This window comes from Leucoraja erinacea, chromosome 22 (assembly GCF_028641065.1).
Source record: "Leucoraja erinacea ecotype New England chromosome 22, Leri_hhj_1, whole genome shotgun sequence".
Lineage (NCBI taxonomy): Eukaryota > Metazoa > Chordata > Chondrichthyes > Rajiformes > Rajidae > Leucoraja > Leucoraja erinaceus.
In genome coordinates this window covers 15,327,755-15,349,792 of record NC_073398.1, presented here as the reverse complement: position 1 = coordinate 15,349,792, position 22,038 = coordinate 15,327,755, and the positions used below count along the sequence as shown (strand labels likewise).

Genomic DNA, 22,038 nt, shown 5'->3' with positions numbered 1-22,038 from the left:
AGTCTTATTCCTTTTATAATAAGCATTTCACTCAAGCGAATTCATTCACGTCTATCTGCAAGGTATGTGACAGTTCTCCACTTGTGCTATCAATTAAATTGATACTGGGCAGAAAAGTAAGAGAAGGGTAAGAAGGTGGTGACCGTTGGGGCAGTGCTCAAGAAAACATCTATTGTGGAAATGCAGGGACCCATAACTATGAAACAACTGCAGAAATGGCACATTCATCTTGCTAAAAAAAAATAAAAAAATCATAACACACACATTTTATAATCAATAATCTCCAGTAATATCCTTAACGTTTTATATTTCATATATATCTGCATTCTGAATATTACAAATGTTAGAAATTACCTTTCAATTACATAGAAGTTATCCCCATCATCTCCTTGATCAATCACGTGTTCACCCACTTCAACAAATCTTTCGAACATGGCATCCAACAATTGAAACATTTGTTCCTGAAAAAAGCAACATTTATCATGAACTTCCATAACAGTCAATAAATTATTTAGCACCTTATCAAATAAAAATATCCTTGTTCATTTTATTTTTACATCTCAGCTGTGGAAGCATAGAACAGATAAACAATCTTCTCAAATTCTGGAACAGGTGCTAACGAATCCAAACTGTTATACATAATCCGTATTGACTTATGAACACACAGTACTATCATACACATCTCTCAAGTTTCAATATATTTTGAGTAAACTGTCCATCCCACCCATACCCAAGGCCAATGATAACCATGAAGTTTCACTCTTTATTAAGAGCAATTGTGTAAAATGAACACATGTTCGGACCATATGTCCCAAATTCTAGAAAGGAACAAATATCTTCAGTGAAAGGGGTTAAAAGCAGGTAATAGAACCCCGAATGGTTCAATTTCTGCATATACTAGTGAAATGTGGGTAGCAACTAATACAAAAAAATGTGCAATGGTTACCAACTTGCAGAGACTTCTACTTGCAGGAGGCTGGCAACTTGGCCATAGCTTTATACTATGGGTGATATCCTGGCTTCAAATTGGCATTGGTACAAACATTTGTATGGACAATAAATAAAGCTTTGTGCCACATGTGGCTCAAAATTCTATGCCCCTGTAATGGAAGTTGTGTTTACATCGGATCTAATCAAATACTTCTTTGGTCCAGTGAATTTAATTACAGCAAATGCTAACAAATAGTCCAGTACGGAAAAAAATATTAGTTAAAGGATAACTGTTGTCAAAGCAAATACGACAATTGCCCTACTCTTCATAGTAATATCTTTAAATCATTAACATTCTGCCAGTAGTCTATTTGAAACAGTGGTTCATATCTAAGAGGCACCAAAGACACTGCTGTATTTATTTAATACCATTTCAAAGGACTACTTGGATTGTTTATAGAATGGACATTAGATTCACGCCATGAGTTCTAACTAACATCTGCGCACTCAGTCAAAGAGACACCTAAACAGATGTACACAAATGAAGGCTCCAGAGAATTCCACTGCATTTTCAATTTCATCCATCCATTTTTTGGAGTTTTCCTTGCCCTGCCCTTATAAATAAGTGAATACATAACTGTGGAGCCTGTGCTGTAATCAAGGTCAACCAACTATCAGACTAACCTAAATTATTGGTTTCTATTCGGGAAAGTGACAATGACATGGAAACAATTATTAAAAATTAAATTTTAACCAAAAGTCAATATTTTCCATTAATGAAGCCCAGGCAACATTACAGGATACTCAAGAACCTGCAAGAGGAACCTGTTTGACCTGCTGAGGAACTTTAACACTATGTCCTTTTGTGCGTTAACCAGCAGCTATAGATCTTTATTTCCACCACGTTCCAGGAAGTTCACACTGTTTGGATCTCTGGGCATTATTTTATCCAAAACATTTATCAAAGTTACCTAATCCAGCAATAGTGTCTATCATACAACAAAGCAATTTTTACTTTGATTCAATTAAAGTATACAAATTAATCAGAAACCAGCAACTGGTGTTGCTATCCAACATCTGAGGCACAGGAATTTAACAGGAATATCAATGTAACCACCCACTGAAAGATAGCATTAGTTGCAGATTCCAATACTATCTTCCATCCATGCAATTTAATGGTAAAAATTAATAAACTAAATTGGCTTGATAACTTATTAATAAAATAATAAACTAAGAAAACTTTGCATACACCTCCACATAACATACCAAGCGACGTCTCAAAGCCAACTGTAAAACACAGCCACGTGACAACTTGTAGAGTGTAGGAAAGGTCACGTTTAAACTAATAGGTAAGGGGATACCAATGCAGGGTGTAAAATGAGCGAAGGAAGAGGCATATAAATATGCCAGAGGAAGCAATAATCTGGAAGAAATTTAGAATTCAACAGAGGGGGACAAAGGGGTTAATTAAGAGGGAGAAAATAGAGCATGAAAGAAAGCTTACGGAGAATATAAAAACTGACTGTAAAAGCATCTTTAGATATGTGACGAGGAAAAGATTAGTGATGACAAATGTAGGTCCCTTACAGTAGAGTCAGGTGAATTTATAATGGGGAAACAAGGAAATGGCAGAACAGTTAAACGAGTACTTTAGTTCTGTTTTCACTAAGACACAAACAATCTCCCAGAAATAATAGGGGATCGAGGATCTAGTGGGACGGAGGAACTGAAGGGAATCCACATTATTCAGGAAATGGTGTTTGATAACAAGGTGCGGCCTTGTCGGCTTCGGAAGCTGCGGCCTCCAATACGGAGGAGGCCGTTCCAGGGTTCCCAGGCCGCTGTGAGGACTCCCCCGATGCCGGAGCACCACCACCCGGCGAGAACGGCCAGGAACATCGGGCCTCCGTAGAGGCAACTGTGGAGGCCTCAATAGGCCCGACTATGGGTGAACTGGGGTTGGGGACTGGACTTTGTGCCTTCCCTCATGGTGGGAGCCATTGTGGGGGGGATGTTCTTTGTGTTTAAGACTCTCATTGGTGTTATGTCTGTATTCTTTCTTTGTGTGCTGCAAAATGGCAAAAAGCATTTCACTTCATTGCACCTCGGTGTATGTGAACGTGACCAATAAAATACCTTTGATGCCTTTGATAAACTGTTGGGACTAAAAGCAGATAAATCCCCAGGGTCTAATGATCTGCATCCCAGAGTACTCAAGGAGGTGGCCCTAGAAATCATGGATGCATTGGTGATCATTTTCCAATGTTCTCTCAACTCTGGATCAGTTCCTGTGGACTGGAGTATAGCTAATGTAACCCCACATTTTAAGATAGGAGGGAGAGAGAAAACGGAGAATCATAGACCAGTTAGCCTTCATCGGTGGTGGGGAAGATGGATTTATGAAGGGGAAATCATGCTTGACTAATCTGTTGGAGTTTTTTGAGGATGTAACAAGTAGAATGGATAAGGGAGAGCCAGTGGATGTGGTGTATCTAGACTTTCAAAAGCCTTTGACAAGGTCCCACACAAGAGATTAGTGTGAAAAATCTGAACACATGGATTGGTGGTAGGGTATTGACATGGATAAAAAACTGGTTGACATACAGGGAGCAAAGAGTAGGAATTAACAGGTCCTTTACAGAATGGCAGGCAGTGACGTGGGGTACCGCAAGACTCAGTGCTGGGACCCCCAATTATTTACAATATATATATTAACGATTTAGATGCGGGCATTAAATGTAACATCTCCAAGTTTACGGATGACTCAAGCTGGGTGGCAGTGTGAGCTGTGAGGAGAATGCTGAGGCTGCAAGGTGGCTTGGATATGTTGGGTGAGTGAGCAGAAGCATGGCAGATGCAGTATAATGTGGATAAATGTGAGATTATCCACTTTGTTGGCAAGAACAGGAAGGCAGATTATTATCTGAATGGTGTCAGATTAGGAGAAGGGGAGTTGCAACGAGACCTAGGTGTGCTTGTACACCAGTCATGTACATAAGTAAGCATGCAGGTACAGCAGGCAGTGAAGAAAGCCAATGGCATGTTGGCCTTTATTGCTAGAGGAATTGAGTTTAGGAGCAAGGAGGTCCTACTGCAGTTGTACAGAGCCCTTGTGAGACCGCTCCTGGAGTATTGAGTGCAATTTCGGTCTCCTACTTTGAGGAAGGACATTATTGCTATTGAGGGAGTGCAGCGTAGGTTCACCAGGTTAATCTCTGGGATGGCAGGACTGACATATTATGAAAGAATGGGTCGACTGGGCTTGTATTCGCTGGAATTTAGAAGGATGAGAGGAGATCTTATAGAAACATATACAATTCTTAAGGGATTGGACAGGCTAGATGCAGGAAAAATATTCCCAATGTTGGCTGAGTCCAGAACTAGGGGGTCACAGTTTAAGAATGAGAAGTAGGTCATTTAGGACTGAGATGAGGAAAAACGTTTTCACCCGGAGAGTTGTGATTCTGTGGAATTCTCTGCCACAGAAGGCAGTGGAGGTTAATTCGCTGGATATTTTCAAGAGAGTGTTAGATATAGCTTTTCGGGCTAACGGAATCAAGGGATATGGGGAAAAAGCAGGAATGCGGTATCAGCCATGATCATATTGAATGGCGGTGCTAGCACAAAGGGCCGAATGGCCTACTCCTGTACCTATTTTCTATGTTTCTATGATATCACAATTACCATTGCTTACCAGTTATCTTCAGGATATGCCAACAATTGGGGAATCAAATACAAGTCAAACAAATATAAATCAAACAATCCGTTAGCTTGATCACTCATGATCACAATAATTTCTCTCCTCGCAGTGAATAATAATTGTTCTAACTGAATATGTGTGTTATGATTGTGTTTATAATTTGTTTGGTTGTTTTGTTGTTTGTCTTTTGCACAAAAGTCCGCGAGCATTGCCACTTTCATTTCACTGCACATCTCGTATGTGTATGTGACAAATAAACTTGACTTGACTTGAACTGGTACAACATACTACTATTTTGAGATGCTACTTTCCATGTTACCATCTTTTAACATTGATGGAGAAATCGGATTATTTTGTCACATGAACATTCAGATATTTTAAATCTCTCCCCAATGATTATATGAATTATTATTCCCAGAAGTGGAATATTGCTAAGGCTGACGAACCATATGACACAGCAAGAAGGCTTCGTCAAAAAGGAAGCAAATAAGTAACAAAACACCTCATTTTCTCCGAGCTAGCAGTGATTCATTCAGGACTATTGTTAGCTGAAACCAGTGCAGGAAGGAGAACAGAGTATAAATTATAGCAACTTGTTATTTAATGTTGAGCAGCTTGACAAAAACATGAAAAGATTTCCCTGCCATTCTGGCCATTCGGGCTTCCTGCTCAATACAATACAATACAATTTATTTGTCATTTGAACCCCATTGAGGTTCAAACAAAATGTTGTTTCTGCAGTCATACACACAAGAAAGAACCAAGACACAACACAATTTACACAAACATCCATCACAGCGCATCTCCTCCTCGCTGTGATGGAAGGCAAAAACTTATCTCTCCCCTGCACTCCCCATTCCCCTCCCGATGTCAGAGTCAAAGCCCCCGGCGGGTGATGGTAATTGTCCCGCGGCCATTTACGCCGCGCCGGGTGATGCAAGGCCACGCTCCGGGTCTTGTTGTTGGAGCCCCCGGCGTGCACTAGCAAAGTCCCACAGCCATTCCAAGCCGCGCCGGGCGATGAAGTAAGGCCCCGCTCCAGGTACTCTTCAACCCCGCAACTCGGGCGGGTGAAGTCGCCGTTGCAGAAGCCCCGAAAAGCGGTCTCCCAGCAGGGACCCGCGGGCTGCCGGTGTCACTGTCCACCAGGCCTGCGGTAAGCCTCCGAATCTCCAGGGTCAGGTCGCAGCCGAGCGCCACCACAGCTCCACCCGCTCCGAACCCGGCCAGCTCCATGATGTTGAGTAGGTCCGCAGCTCCGCGACTGGAGCCCCAGGTCGTTCCTGCTGGAGGCCGCTCCACGGTGCTAGGCCCCATCGACAACGGAGACCCGACAGAGAAAAGATCGGGTTCTCCGTGCAGGGGATAGATTTTAAAAGTCCCCCCCGCACACTTTCCCACACACATACACAAAAAAAAATAATAAAAACTACATTCAAACGAGACAAAAAATAATAAAAAGACAGACGGACTGCAGAGGCCGCTGCGACATGAGTCACGCCGCCCATGGCTCATCTTAGTACATATAGATAAGCACTCAAATGGTGGACTATGGTGATTGGGAATTTGATTCTCCTGAGGCTGAATGCATTCAGCAACATTTCATGACTGTTCTGTTCAAACGGCTATACACAGATGTATTTTTCAATGAGATAGCGAGTATTGTCTCCAGTAGTAAAAATCTGGGCTGCAATCTTGAAAGATAAGATTTTGCAACAGGAAGATCATATTGTATCTGATCTATGCCATTTACGTCCATTTTAAACAATCAATTTACAACCATTTTCAATCACTCACTTTAAAAGTCTACTGGCACCATCTGCTTCAAAGATACCTCCATCATTCCAGTCCACAAGAAAAATGTCTGAATGACTTCCGCCCAGTACCTAACATCGACCATAGGCTTTGTAAGATGAGTAACAGCCCACATCTGCACCAGGTTTCCGGACAATCTGGACCCATTACAACTTGCATACAGGTGACATCATCTCCATTGCACCACAGTACTGGATCACTTTGATAATGCTATTCATTGACCCCAGCTTAGCACAACAATGCTATAAATGTCAAATAAGCTTATCTTTAAACTTCCAGACTTGTGTGCTCCAACTACAGAAGCTCATGGACTTCTTGACTGGCAGAAAATTCTGTTAGAATTGGTCAGAACATTTCCTCCAACTTGACTCTCAACACTGATGCTCCATAACGTTGTGTGCTCAGTCCCTTTCTCCATCCCTTGTCCACCCATGACTGTGCGAGAGGGGGAGCAAGGGCGGATCTGCAGGATATGGAGGCGACCCTAGTGAGAGCCTCATCTATAATGGAAAAGGGGAATCCCCGTTTCCTAAAGAATGAGTACATCGATGATCTAGTATGGAAAACCTGATAGTGGGCGCAGATGTGATGTAGACGGAGGAATTGGGAATAGAGGATAGAGTCTTTACAGGAAGGAGGGTGTGAAGAAGTCTAGTCTATATAGCTATGTGAGTCAGTAGGTTTGTAGTTCATAGTTGATGACATTCATGCTGGAAATCTTATAATCTCACTTTAAACCATGCTCCATAAATCTTCCAGGCTGTGCTGTGCAGAACAAAACAGATTATTTCTAATTTTACCCACTAATATACCTTGACACAAAACTAAACCCAATGAACTCCTTTTACAAAAATCTCAAAGACACCAAGTCATATTAAATATTGTTACATTTGTACATTGGTACAGTTATAATCAATTCTGAAATACATATTTCAGTTACTGCCTTAATTAGAAAAATTATCACAGCGTGCGCTGACAGATTTAAACAAAGACATCATTTGAATATGATGTTAGGCAAAAATATGGATTTTACAAAAGGGATTTTAAACCAATGAGATCAAAATCAATGGGATGAGAAAGCAAATCCCAGTGAAAGATGGGGAGTGGGGGCACAATTAATGGTGGAGTGAGTAATGAGAACAGAGTTGAGGTGGGGAGGGGCTGTGTAGTGAACTACAATTCTGGACAAAATTATAATGTCATGGAAAGGAAGGAGAAGGAGTTAAATAAACGTATTTAGGATCAAACCACAGATATGCTTTCTGAATACAAAAGTACAGCGAGTTCAGAACACAAGGTGCAGAGATAGAACTGAGACTCACTTGGAAACTGATTCCACATCTCTGGACAAGGTTGCCAAGGAGCAGCATGGAAACTAGAATGTAGTAAAAGAGGAGGAACTAAAATGGAGTAAGAGAGAAGGAAAAGGGATTGAAGACAGAGTACGCCGAGACAGGCATGGAAAATCCATTGGAGAAGAACGACAATGGGAAAAACAGTGGCAGTGTCCCAGAGAGATTGAAAATCAATGAAAACCACAGTCATGAAGATGTCACTTACAATTGGACCTTTGTTATGTTGTGGTAGGAGCAGAACTTGAACAAGAGAAAAATAATTGGTGGATAGACAAGCGTTGATTTATAAGATAACACACACAAGGTTTTGAAAGGAGAATCAGAATGAAAATTTGCAATGTCAAGTAGCAAGGGTGTAAGAAAAGGAAATGTAGCACGAGTTGATCAGGGGCACAGGAGTGGGGCCTTACAGATGGCATGATCTTTAATGACATCATGGAAGGGTGGAAAAGTTACTTTTATAACAACTAAACAGGTTCGTTTCTTAATACACAGACAACTCACAAACGTTTGGTCGACCAGTTCAAAACTTTACTTATTATTGGCCGATGGAAGGGAGGGAGAACTCTAGTCAAGTGAGCAATACAGACACTTCACTGTCCTCATCCACTTCCTCGAACAACAGAATTACATCGTATTATATAGTGTTTTTTTGTCACCTTAGCACATTCCACAAACATTAGTCATGGTCAGCGGTACAGGAAATAAAGGTTTCTACAGAATGCATCACATCAAAGGCATTTTGTCATATGGTACACGATATCTTACATATTAAAGACATTGGCCATTTGTTAATACCCCTTAGATCAATCTAGTTTCCTCTCTCGTCACTTCCCCCCTCACAGACATCGAACATTTGGTGCAAGGCATTTTACATATCAAAGACATCAGCCATTTGTCATTACCCCTTAGTGAGATCAACCTAGCTTCTTCTCTCGTCGTATGGTAGACAAATGTTAGTCATTCATTATCTCAATACACAGCAACCTGAGGCAAGCCTGGACCTGCCTTTCTGTATTAATCTACTGGAGAAAAGCCAGATTTGAGACTAAATATAAGTTGTAAGCTTTTCTTATATTTTTAACATAATTCAGCCTTATCAAGGAGGGAGAAACTTAAGGGAGAAAAGTTGAAAACCTGGGTGGCTCAATTTTCAGCTCCAATAAGAACAAATATTCCATGGACATCCCTATCCATGTCCTCCAGAAATGCTGCCTGACCCGCTGACTTACTGCAGAACAAAACTCACTGGGGTTACTTCTGATCCAAATTAAAATTCCATAAATGTATATTGAATAGCAGTGCTGTACCTGCTGTTTACATTAAAAAGAAAGCATCATGAAGACTAAAAATAAGATTTTTTTTAAATGTATCTATTAAATTGTCCACAATGCTTGATTGTAAATATTAGGGGCAAAGACTTAAGTTAGTACATGCAAAAACAGTTCCCAGAGATGAACAATTGAGAGGCCAACTAGATGAATGTTTGAGGTGCGGGGAATTAGAAGATGAAATTCAAATTAATGCGCTTGATATACAAATGAACAGTAGGCTACCTGCAAACAATTCTGCATCTGATTTTCCATTTTCTTTAATCACAAATGCCCCAGCTCGTATTGTTTGTTAAGCTTTATTTAAAGTTAAAGCTAAGCCAAAGTTTATTTAACTCTTTTGTCCTTGCCACAGTTTAAGAATAAGAAGTAAGCCATTTAGAACAGAGACGAGGAAACACTTTTTCTCACAGAGAGTGGCGAGTCTGTGGAATTCTCTGCCTCAGAGGGTGGTGGAGGTAGGCTCTCAGGATGCTTTCAAGAGAGAGCTAGATAGGGCTCTTAAAAATAGCAGTCATGGGGATATGGGGAGAAGGCAGGAACGGGATACTGATTGGGGATGATCAGCCATGATCACATTGAACGGCGGTGCCGACTAGAAAGGCCGAATGGCCTACTCCTGCACCCATTGTCTATTGTCCACAGGGGCAACACAGTGGTGCAGCGATAGAGTTGCTGCCTTACAGAACCAGAGACCCAGGTTTTATCTTGACTACGGGTGATTGCGTCTAAGTAGTTTGTACGTTCTCCCCGTGACCTGTGTGGGTTTTCTCCATGATCTCCAGTTTCCTCCCACACTCCAAAATAATACAGGTTTGTAGGTTAATTGTTATTCGGTATAATTGTAAAAAATATTGTCCTTAGCGTGTGTAGGATAGTGTAGGTGTGGTGGGATCGCTGGTCGGCACGGACTCGGTGGGCCAAAGTGCTCATTTCCATGCCATATCTCTAAATTAAACTTAGGTATTGGGATGTGCCAAAAATGAAGAAAGTTAAGCACCTACTCAATATAATATATGGCAATACAAGGAGAATGGTATTATTATACCAAGATAGTATATTCCAAATAACTGGTACCTTGTAGCATCTTCACATTTATTTACTAATATTTGTTCATTTCTGTCACAGTGTGAAGCAATTACCATGACTTCATACCTGGTCCAAATTCTTAAAGAGGAGAATGTCTTTACATGCATCTTGCAACCTCCTTCTTTGCTCATCAGTTTTTGGATGAATAACCTATAAAAAAAATTGAAAATGCCAAATGTAAGTTTATAAGATTCATTCTAATCACCATGGTCATTTATCTCAGAGCCTGACTAAAAAAAAACCCCCCAGAATAAAAGGTAATGATGAGTCAGAGTACAGGAGCGAGATTGATAATTTGATTTAGTGGTGCTAGAACAACAATCTTGCTCTCAATGGTAGCAAAACCAAGGAGTTGATTGTTGACTTCAGCGAGGGAAAGCCATGGGACCATGCACCTGTCTTCATCGGCAGGACAGCAGTGGGGAGAGTTAATCGCTACAGGTTCCTGGCCATACACATATCGGATAATCAGTCCTGGACCCAGCACATTGATATAATCACAAAATGCTCACCGGAACTTCAACCTCCTGAGATGTTTGTGGAGATTTAGTATGTCACCAAATACACTGTCAAACTTTGGAATGCAATCTAACTGGTTGCATAAAAAAAAAACACCAAGTGCTGGAATAATTCAGTGGGTCAGGCAACATCTATGGAGAACGTGGAGAGGCGCTGTTTTGGGTTGGGACCCTTCTTCAGCCCGATTGTCAATTGTATGAGGAGCAAGCTGGAAGCGAGGTGGAGATGGAACAAAGTATGGCAAGTGATAGGTGGATATAGGAGAGAAGGGTTTTGATTGGCAGCTGATTGGCCACTGGCCAGAGATAAAAAGACAAAAAGAGCAAGATAAGGAGCAAGGATAGAAGAGGGGGACACTGTGAACCCAAAGGAAGGAATAGAGGTGGAAGGCGATGGAGGGAAGGGGAAAGGGAGAAATGGGTGTGTATCCAGGCGGGGCATAGAGAAGGGGGAGGTGGGGGGGGGGGTTTGTGGATTATTTTTATGATATTTACCTAAAGTTCGTGGCTTCATTGTTCATACCATTAGGTTGCAAACTACTCGTGGAATAGACAATAGACAATAGACAATAGGAGCAGGAGTAGGCCATTTGCCCCTTCGAACCAGCACCGCCATTCAATGTGATCATGGCTGATCATCCCCAAATAAAGAGGTTCTGTTCCTCCAGTTGGAATGTGGCCACAGTGGGGCCACCAAATTAGGTAGTGTGCTGAGGGTGTGCACATGAGCATCTATCTCACCTGGAAAGAATGCTGGTTATCTGGATTACACGACCTCCCACCCTGCCTCTTGCGAAGGTGCTATCCTTTTCTCCATCTCCGCCACATCTGTTCCAACAATGACACTTTCGATTCTTGGATATCTGAGATCCCCTCTTCCATTAGTAAAGGTGGTCCCCACCACTTCGTAGGTGGATCCCTCACTCATGTCTCCTCTGTGCTCCATAGTACTGCTCTTACTTCCCCCCCCCCCCCCCCCCACCACCCCCCCCCCCCCCCTCGATTCAACTAGCCCTGAGAGCTCTATCTGCAGTGCCCTCCACAATGTTTGGGACTAAGACCCATCATTTATTTATTTGCCTCTGTACTCCACAATTTGAGATAAGTCATAGGAAAAAAAAAAATCATACGTGGTTCAAGTGCACATTATCATATTTTAATAAAGGCCATTTTTATACATTTTGGTTTCACCATGTAGAAATTACAACAGTATTTATACATAGTCCCAGTCCCCCCAGTCCCCCCCCCCCCCCATTTCAGGGCAGCATAATGTTTGGGACACAGCAATGTCATGTAAATGCAAGTAGTCATGTTTAGTATTTTGTTGATAACCTTTGCATGCAATGACTGAAGTCTGCAATTCATGGATATCACCAGTTGCTGGATGTATTCTCTGGTGATGCTCTGCCAGGCTTGTATTGCAGCCATCTTTAGCTTATGCTTGTTTTGGGGGTAGTCCTTTTCAGTTTACTCTTCGGCATATAAAAGGCATGCTCAATTGGGTTCAGATTGTGTGATTGACTTGGCCACTCAAGAATTGACCATTTTTTAGCTTTGAAAAACTCCTTTGTTGCTTTAGCAGTGTAGGAGCCATCCACGCATAGGCTTGTTACTGTTGGCATATTATATTATTTTGTCTAGATATTTCTAGCAGTATTATTTTGAACGCTTGGGGGAGGGCATTTGATATGTAGATGGGCGTTTTATATATATCATAGTTGGAGAGGGAGTGGCCAGATCAGATGGGTCACAGGAGGCGGAGAGTACCCAGTTTTTACCAAAGGGGAAAGAACAGATAGTAAGAACGGAAAGCTACAATTTGTATAAGAATTAAGAGGATCTGGTATGTTCATCTTATTGTCTGTACAACTACTTCAATAAAGAACCAATTAAACTGGAAATCATACGACTGGAAAATCCGTTCTTTTGCCTGCGTAAGATCACTCCCACATTCCCGTGTAGCAATGGCAACGGAAAGTTGGACATAGAAAAAGTTAGAAATTGCCATTACAATAAAGTAAGAACTTGTCTCTATGAGTGAAACTGGAGCTAGTGAGTCATTCAAACGGAACAAAGGATCTGCCTGACGCTATCAACTGGACAAGGTCGCTACTGGCTCCTATTAAACTAACGGAGATTGGAAACTTTCAAAGCCATCGCGTAGGGAGTGCAAGTACCTACAGCTGAACGTACAGCATTAAGCTTTATTGGAACAGCTACTATAAGAGAAGCTGTATTGGAACGCCTGTAAAAATAAGCTGTATTGGAAATGGCTGTGACTATGGACATTTGAGAAGTGACCTTAAGAATCACAACGATATCTGTTGTTTCGATTTCCGGTCAGTTGTTTTGAATTTCAGCCTACAAGCATACGGCTTTACGTCAACACGTCTTAATTGTGCCAGTATGTCTAAAGCTCAGCCACAAGAGGGAGATATGGAACAGGATTCTGGAAAAGAAGGAAGAATCATTAAACCCACTAACAAAGGCCCGAATCTGTTCATGGAAAGGCGTCAGAAGTCAAGAAACACGATAAGTAAACAAGCTGACAAGTTAATTGAAAAGCTGAAGGAGCTTCTGAAGTTGCATAGGGCTCTGGTTTCTTCTGCAGTTGTATAGGGCTCTGGCGAGACCACATCTGGAGTATTGTGTACAGTTTTGGTCTCCTAATTTGAGGAAGGACATCTTGTGATTGAGGCAGTGCAGCGTAGGTTCACGAGATTGATTCCTGGGATGGCGGGACTGTCATATGAGGAAAGATTGAAAAGACTAGGCTTAGAAGGATGAGGGGTTATCTTATAGAAACATATAAAATTATAAAAGGACTGGACAAGCTAGATGCAGGAAAAAATGTTCCCAATGTTGGGAGAGTCCAGAACCAGGGGCCACCGGAGGTCATTTAAGACTGAGGTGAGAAAAATCTTTTTCACCCAGAGAGTTGTGAATTTATGGAATTCCCAGCCACAGAGGGCAGTGGAGGCCAAATCACTGGTTGGATTTAAGAGAGAGTTACATAGAGCTCTAGGGGCTAGTGGAGTCAAGGGATATGGGGAGAAGGCGGGCACGGGTTATTGATAGGGGACGATCAGCCATGATCACAATAAATGGCGGTGCTGGCTCGAAGGGCCGAATGGCCTCCTCCTACACCTATTTTCTATGTAGCTCATGAAATCAGATGAAAATGTGAATGAAGTACAATCTAACCTGGTTCAATTAACCGAGCTCCGCAATGAAGTCAGAGAATACCACGAGTCATTGCTGGAAATATCAATGCATGAAAAGGAGCTTGAAAGGCAAAAATCAGTGGTTTCAAGAAAGAATGGAATGTTTTATTGGTTTTATACAAGATGTAGAGATGTGGTTATCTGAAGTTGGACAACAAACAACGCACGCCATGCTTGAAGGTGCCTTACAATAGAGTGTTGTAGAATCAGAAATTGGGCCTGAAGACAGCGTTTCAAATGTCTCAAAACAAAGATCAAGCCACAAATTTAGTTCTTCATCGTGTGCATCTTCAAGGGTCTCTGCTAGTATTAAAGCTCAGGCAGATAGGGCTGTTCTCTTGGAACGGGCTGCCGCCATCAGTAAAAAGCACAAGCTTGAGGCACAAGAGGAGCAATTGAAAAGACAAAAGGAGCAATTGATAAGAGAGACTTTGGTATGAGGGACAATTGAAAAGAGAGATGGAGCAGTTGAACTTAGAGACGGAGCTGGCAGAAACTGATGCAAGGATCAATATATTTCAGGCCAAGGGTTCAAGAAGTAGCTCTAGAGTATCTCACGGGGTGAGCTCTTATGTGAGAAAAGGAACTGCTCAAAGGGAAACATCAGCTCAATTAAATCTACAGGCAGATGAATATTTGCCTGATCATGTACAACAGTTTGTTAGACCAAAACAAACAGCTCTCAGAGCACCTGTTAGAGTTTATATGAGCTGGGGCATGTTACTACTATCCCCCCTGCACTGAATGATGGAAACCAACCAGATATCTGGAACTTAATGGAGAAGCAAAATGAGATTACTGCTCCTCTGGTTCAACAAAATCTCTACTGTACTTTACTACCCAGAGACATTCCTGTTTATGATGGTGATCCTTTGCAGTATGAAGTTTTCATAATGGCATTTGAGAAAGGAGTGGAAAGAAAAACTAATGATAAGAGTAATTGCTTGTATTTTCTGGAGCAATGCACAAGAGGGTATCTAAAAGACTTAGTTCACAGTTGCCAACATTTGCCTCCAGCCCAAGTCTATAATAAGGCAAAAGATTTGCGTCAAGAATATTGTGGTGATGAACATAAGATTGCCAATGCATACATGGTCAAGGCCTTTGCTTGGTCAGTGATCAAGCAAGAGGCTGTGAAGGCATTGTATGCATCCTCGATGTTTCTTAGAAGTTGTTGTAATGCTATGGAGCATCTCACCAATATGGAGGAAATAATCAATGTTGCTTCCATTATGAAGACTATCCTTCTAAAACCGCCTTACAAGCTCAGAGACAAGTGGAGGGATAGGGCATGTTGGATACAGTAAAAGCATGGACGTAGAGCTAAAGTTTCTGACCTGGGAGACTTCAAGGAGAGGCAAGTAAAGATACTGTCAGATCCACTTTTTGGATACATTCAGGATGCTAGACCAATTGCAACTGTGAAAAGCTCTACTTTTGCTAAAGCAGGAGAAAGATCAGGACAAAGAGAAGCAGTTTTGCAACATCTGTAATACCAGAAGAAACAACAGTGCAAGTAAATCTGACAACAGGTGAAACAAGAAGAAATGTATCTACCACTAATACTCAGGGTTCTCGTTTGTTCTGTAATAAAAGTGGTCACACATTAGGATGGTGTCCACAGATCAGGAAGAAGGGGCACATAGAAAAGATAGACTTCAAGGGAGAAGGGAGTCTGCTTTGGATGTTTAAAGGGCACATGAGCAGAGACTGCAAGAGTCATATGATGTGACGTGCACAAACGAGATCATCCTGAAATATTTCATGTTGAACACAGAGAAGAAGCCAGATCAAACAGAACAAAATGAGAAGCCAACTGAGTAATGCTGTTTCCTCGCCTCAGATGTGTGGGCATGTTGGGGCCAGTGATGAAACCTGCATCTTTTCCATCATACCAGTTCAGGGAAAGAGCCACAAGGGGGACAGTGTTGCAAACATACACATTTTTGGATCATGGAAGTTCAATTACCTTTTGCACAGAAAAGCTTGATGAGAAGCCTGCACATTACAGGACAAAAGACTAAAATTCTCTTGCATACCTTGAATCAATAGAAGCCTGTGATCAGTCATCATATCTCAGGTTTGGAAATATCTAGTCTGGACAAAGACGATTTTATACAACTATCTCATGTGTTCACACATAAGACCTTGCCTGTTTCTCAGTTAAATATTCCCAGACAGGAAGATCTGATACAATAGCCTATCTTGAAGGCTAACAAGATTCCTACAATAGACTCTTGCATCCACATACTCATCAGAACAAATGCTTCAAAGATATTGGAACCTTGGGAGCTGGTCAACAGATGGACCATTCACCGTGAGGACCCTACTGGGATGGGTCATCTATGGTCCCCCAAGAAGAGACAAGGACAGCAGGGATGAAGATGGCTTCCCTGCTGCTGCTGTCAACCGAATATCCATTGTAAACCTAGAGGAGCTATAGGTCAATCACTACAATAATTTCTGTGAAAGAACCAGCAATGTCCAAAGAAGAAGTAAAGTTCTTGGATATCATGAATCACTCAGTAAAGATTATAGATGGGCACTATTGTCTAGACTTACCTTTCAAACAAGAAAGCTTCAGTTTGCCAAATAACTGTTGCATTGCAGAGCAGCACATCCAGAACCTGAAACGCAGGTTTGGCAAGAATAAGAAATGTCATGATGAATATACATCTTTCCTCACAGAAATGATTGATAATGGTTATGCTGAAATGGTACCAGTGTACCAGCTGAATCGGTGATGGAGAGCTCTGGTACATCCTACACCATGGGGTGCATCACTCAAGGAAAGGGACCTTAAGGGTGGTCTTTGACAGTGATGCATGCTTCAAAGGAACATCACTTAACTGCCAACTGCTGCAGACTCCAGACCTTACCAACTCACTCATTGGAGTTCTCAACAGATTCAGGCAAGAGCCAATTGCTATGTTGGCTGATATCGAAGCAATGTTTCATCAGTTCAAGGTATCACAAAAGCATATCAACTATTTGCGATTCCAGTGGTGGCCTGAGCATGATGTACATCAAGATCTTGTTGAAGGTACATTTTTTTGGAGCAGTGTCATCACCAAGTTGTGCAAACTTTGCGTTAAGGAAGACTGCTGAAGATAACGAAGCTCATTTCCCAGCAGAGGTGACAAACATAGTAAAGAACAACTTACGCAGATGACTGTTTAAAGTCCATGCCTTCAGAACAGGAAACGGTTCGAATAGCAAGACACCTCTGCCAAATGGAAGGATTTATGGTGTTAAAGTGGATCAGCAACAGCCGTGCTGTATTGGCATCCATTCCACAAGAAAACAGAGCCAAGGAGACCAGGGAGTTGGACTTGGAAAAAGACAATCTGCCTATGGAAAGGGAACTGGGATTTCACTGGTGCGTGAAACAGATGTGTTCAAGTTCAGAATTGGGGTACAGGAACGACCATACATCAAGACGGGGCATCTTGTCTGTGGTTGGGTCTATATACAACCGTTTATGATTTCTAGCACCATTTACTCTGCCAGCCAAGCTGATTATACAAGAGCTCTGTAAGGAGAGACTCGGATGGGATAGGAACATATCCCAAACCTTCTCTCAGCGATGGACAGGATGGTTAGCAGATCTCAACAAGATGTCGGAATTTAAAGTGGACCGGTGCATGAAGCCCGCAAACTGTGGTCAAGTCAGATATGCACAGCTGCACCACTTTTCAGACACAAGCGAAAGTGGTTACAGTACTGTTACATATCTAAGACTGGAAGATGATAACAAAGAGGTGCATGTTACATTCATAATGGGAAAAGCCAGAGTGGCACCATTGAAACAAATGACGATTCGCAGAGTGGAGCTCACAGCTGCAGTCCTAGTTGTCAGAGTGGACATAATGCTGCGAAAGGAATTACAGCTACCACTGGATCAATCCATCTTCTCGACTGATAGCACAACCATGCATCAACAATGAAACCAAACGCTTCCAAACATTTGTAGCAAATAGGATCTCTTTTGTTAGGGATGCTACTAATGTATCACAATGGAGAAATGTTGGCACAAAGGAAAATCCTGCAGATGAAGCCTCTAGAAGACTAACAGCAGACTGCTTTTTAAGGAGTAAGAGCTGGATCAAGGCACCAGAGTTTCTCTGTAAGCCAGACAGAGAATGGCCAAACTTTAACTTGGAATCTGCAATCTCTGCAAATGGTTCCGAAATCAAGCAAGACATCACAGTGAACGTCATTGTCAAGGAACCATTGAACCCAACAAATTCTCTAATCACCTATTTCTCATCATGGAGGAATTTGAAGACCGCAGTAGCTTGGCTACTTGACAAAGGACAATACTCTTGCAATTGACTCAAAAAGGAAAGGAGATTCAGACTGCTACGAGTAGCTTTGAAGATGATCCTGGTCTTTAAAGCAACATCTTGGTAAGACCGATAACAAAGATATGTCTGCTCCAAGAAGCACCAAAGAAGATTAAATGCCAACATATATTGCATACTTTTGTTTTTGATAATATGTAATGATTTTATAGCTCCTTTTAATATTTATCGGTAATTGTTTTGTGATATACGTAGAACAATTATGGGCCGGTGTGTAAGAGCCAATTGGATGCTTAGGCTAGTTACTGTTGGCATATTATATTATTTTGTCAATATAGCAGATGGGCGATATATATATATATCTATATTATATATATATATATATAATTGTATTATATATATATATAATGTGTGTGTGTATATATATATATATATATATATGTGTGTGTATATATATATATATATATATATATATATATATATATATATATATATATATATATATATATATATATATATATATATATATATACATATAAATATATATATAAATAAAAATAAATAGATAAATAAATAAATAAATAATAAATAGATAGATATATTGGCTGGAGAGGAGGCGGCCAGATCAAATCGGTCACAGGAGGCGGAGAGTACAGTTATTACCTGAGGGGAAAGAACAGATAGTAAGAACCAAAAGCTACAATTTGTGTTAGAATTAAGAGGATCTGGTATGTTCATCTTGTTGTCTGTACACCTACTTCAATAAAGAACTAATTAAACTGGAAATCATACGACTGGAAAATCCGTTCTTTTGTCTGCCTAAGATCACTCCCACATTCCCGTGTAGCAATGGAAACGGAAAGTTGAACATTGAAAAAGTTAGAAATTGCCATTACAATAAAGTAAGAACTTGTCTCTATGCGTGAAACTGGAGCTAGTGAGTCATTCAAACAGAACAAAGGATCTACCTGATGGCGCCAACTGGACACGGTCGCTACGGCGCTTATCAGACTAACGTAGATTGGAAACTTTAAAAGCCAACGCGCAGGGAGTGCAAGTACCTACAGCTGAACGTACAGCATTAAGTTTTATTGGAAGAGCTACTATAAGAGAAGCTGTATTGGAACCGCTATAAAAAATAAGCTGTATTGAAAATGGCTGTTTTTAAACACACCTGAAACTGCCATTACAAGCAGAATGTCTGGGATCATTGTCTTGCTGTAGAATGAACTGCCGGCAAATGAGTTTTGAGGCGTTTAGTTTAGAGATACAGCGCGGAAACAGGCCCTTCGGCCCACCGGGCCCGCACCAACCAGCGATCCTCGCACACCAACACTATCTTACACACACTAGGGACAATTTACATGCGCACCAAGCCAATTAACCTACATATCTGTACATCTTTGGAGTGTGGGAGGAAACTGAAGATCTCGGAGAAAACCTACGTGGTCACGGGAAGAACATACAAACTCCGTACAGACAGCACCAGTAGTCGGGAATGGAACCGCTGTAAGGCAGCAACTCTACCGCTGCACCACAGTGGCTTCCCGCATGGTCACCATTTGAACTTGAGCAGATAGGATGTGTCTGTACACTTCAGAATTCATTACGCTACTACCATCAGCAGTTGTATCATCAATGGAGATAAGCGAGCCAGTTCTTTCAGAAGTTATACATGCCCAGGCCATAACACCCCCACCACTGTGTTTTACAGATGAGGTGGTATGCTTTGGATCTTGGGCAGTACCTTCTCTCCTCAATACTTGCTCTTGCCATCACTCTGATACAAGTCAATCTTCGTCTCATCTGTCCACAAGATCTTTTTCCAGAACTGTGGTTGCTCGTTTAAGTATTTCTTGGCAAACTGTAACCTGGCCATCCTATTTTTGCGGCTAACCAATGGTTTGCATCTTGCAGTGTAGCCTCTGTATTTCTGTTCATGAAGTCTTCTGCGGACAGTGGTCATTGACAAATCCACACCTGACTCCTGAAAAATGTTTCTAATCTGTCAGACAGGTGTTTGGGGTTTTTTTTCTTTATTATAGAGAGAATTTCTTCTGTGATCAGCTGTGGAGGTCTTCCTTGGCCTGCCAGTCACTTTACAATTAGAAAGCTCACCAGTGCTCTCTTTCTTCTTAATAATGTTCCAAACAGTTGATTTTGGTAAGCCTAGATTCTTTCATTGGCACAACTTTGGTCCTCATGTTGATAAACAGCAATAAAAGTTTCCAAAGGTTATGGAAAGACTGGAGGAAAAACTAGCTCTCTTAAACCTGCATTAAAGCGGCAATTAAACACAACTGAGCAATTACAAACACCCCTGAAGACATTGTTCAAACATTATGGTGCCCTGAAATGGGGGGCGGGGGGGGACTATGTATAAACACAGCTGTAATTTCTACATGGTGAAACCAAAATGTATAAAAATGGCCTTCATTAAAATCTGACAATGTGCACATTAACCACATGTGATTTTTTTTTCTATTACAAATCTCAAATTGTGGAGAACAGAGGCAAATAAATAAATGATGGACCTTTTTCCCCAAACATTATGGAGGGCACTGTAACTTTCTTTTGAATGCATCCAGTGAATCAGCCTCCACTGTCTTCTGAGACAGAGAATTCCACAAATTCACAACTCTTGAGTGAAAAAAAAATTCCTCATCTCAGTTCTAAAATGGCATACCCCTTATTCTTGAACTGTGGCCCCTGGTTCAGGAGTCCTCCAAAATCAGGAACATGTTTCCTGCATCTAGCCTGTTCAATTGCTTAATAATTTTATATGTTTCTATAAGATGCCCTCTCACCCTTCTAAATTCCAGTGAATACAAGCCCAGTCGCTCCATTCTTTCATCATATGACAGGTGGTGTGAGAGAAGGTGCTCTTTGGCTCTTCAAAGCATTCATGGATTTATCATTCAGCTTATTGCACTACTGTATATTCTATACAATGTTTCTTACCCATGACTCTGTATCCTCCTCGTCCTCATCAGGATTGAAAGGTTCTGCACAGACTAGAACAAAAGAGACACTATTATTGTAAGATTTAAAAGGACTGTCTGGCCAATTAAGATAGACCAAAAAAATATTGTTCTAATATGGAAGACATCTTCACTACCAGTGATTAAAATATGATCAATATCCATTTTGCAACCACAAAACTTATTTTTCCGTTAAATGGGAAATTCTAAGATGGTTTGCTTTCATGGCTATTATTTAGGCATGAATATTGGGCATCGGTTACATAGCTCTCATTTGAAAGTAAAGGAATATGCTTGTATTCAGTCTGAAAGGAACTGCACGTTATTTTATTGACAGGAATATTGATTTTTCTTTGCAGGTTATTCTGGTGCCGAGCTGCAACAAATCATGCTGTACATCATTTAACTTTCAAAGGATTAAAAATGTTGTAAAGTCAAACCCCCAACTAAAATAATTTATGACTATATTTGGTCCAATGTTATTCAAGTAATCGCTTCATGAAAAAGCACTTTTGAAAATAAATCGTTCAATTGTCAAAAAACTCCAATGTGCATTTTTAGACTATTTGATGTAATGTAATGGGTGCTAATGTTGCTTGTGCTACAAATCCAGGAAATACAAGGACAGGAAGAATGTCAGCACCATCAGCAACTGCATGGAAATTTTAAGTCATTTTCCAAGTACAAATCGTAAGGGTAAATTTGGTAAGTCTACTCAAAAGTCCAAGTCACATTGTGCACACCAATCAATAAAGATAGAAGTATGACTATCTGAAATTAAGATATAGGCA

At 41.0% G+C, this 22,038-nt stretch overlaps 1 protein-coding gene across 3 annotated transcripts in view; it reads right to left on the bottom strand.

The window, feature by feature from the left end:
* LOC129707735 (cAMP-dependent protein kinase type II-beta regulatory subunit-like) overlaps positions 1-22,038 on the bottom strand; it is a 154,960-nt gene that overhangs the window by 14,779 nt on the left and 118,143 nt on the right. For all 3 annotated transcript variants that reach the window (XM_055652982.1, XM_055652981.1, XM_055652980.1), the window contains 3 exons: positions 21,228-21,280; positions 10,287-10,370; positions 355-461 (listed from right to left, as the gene is read on the bottom strand). In XM_055652982.1, coding sequence (XP_055508957.1) covers positions 355-461; positions 10,287-10,370; positions 21,228-21,280 — 244 coding nt within the window. The remainder of the gene's footprint in view (positions 1-354; positions 462-10,286; positions 10,371-21,227; positions 21,281-22,038) is intronic.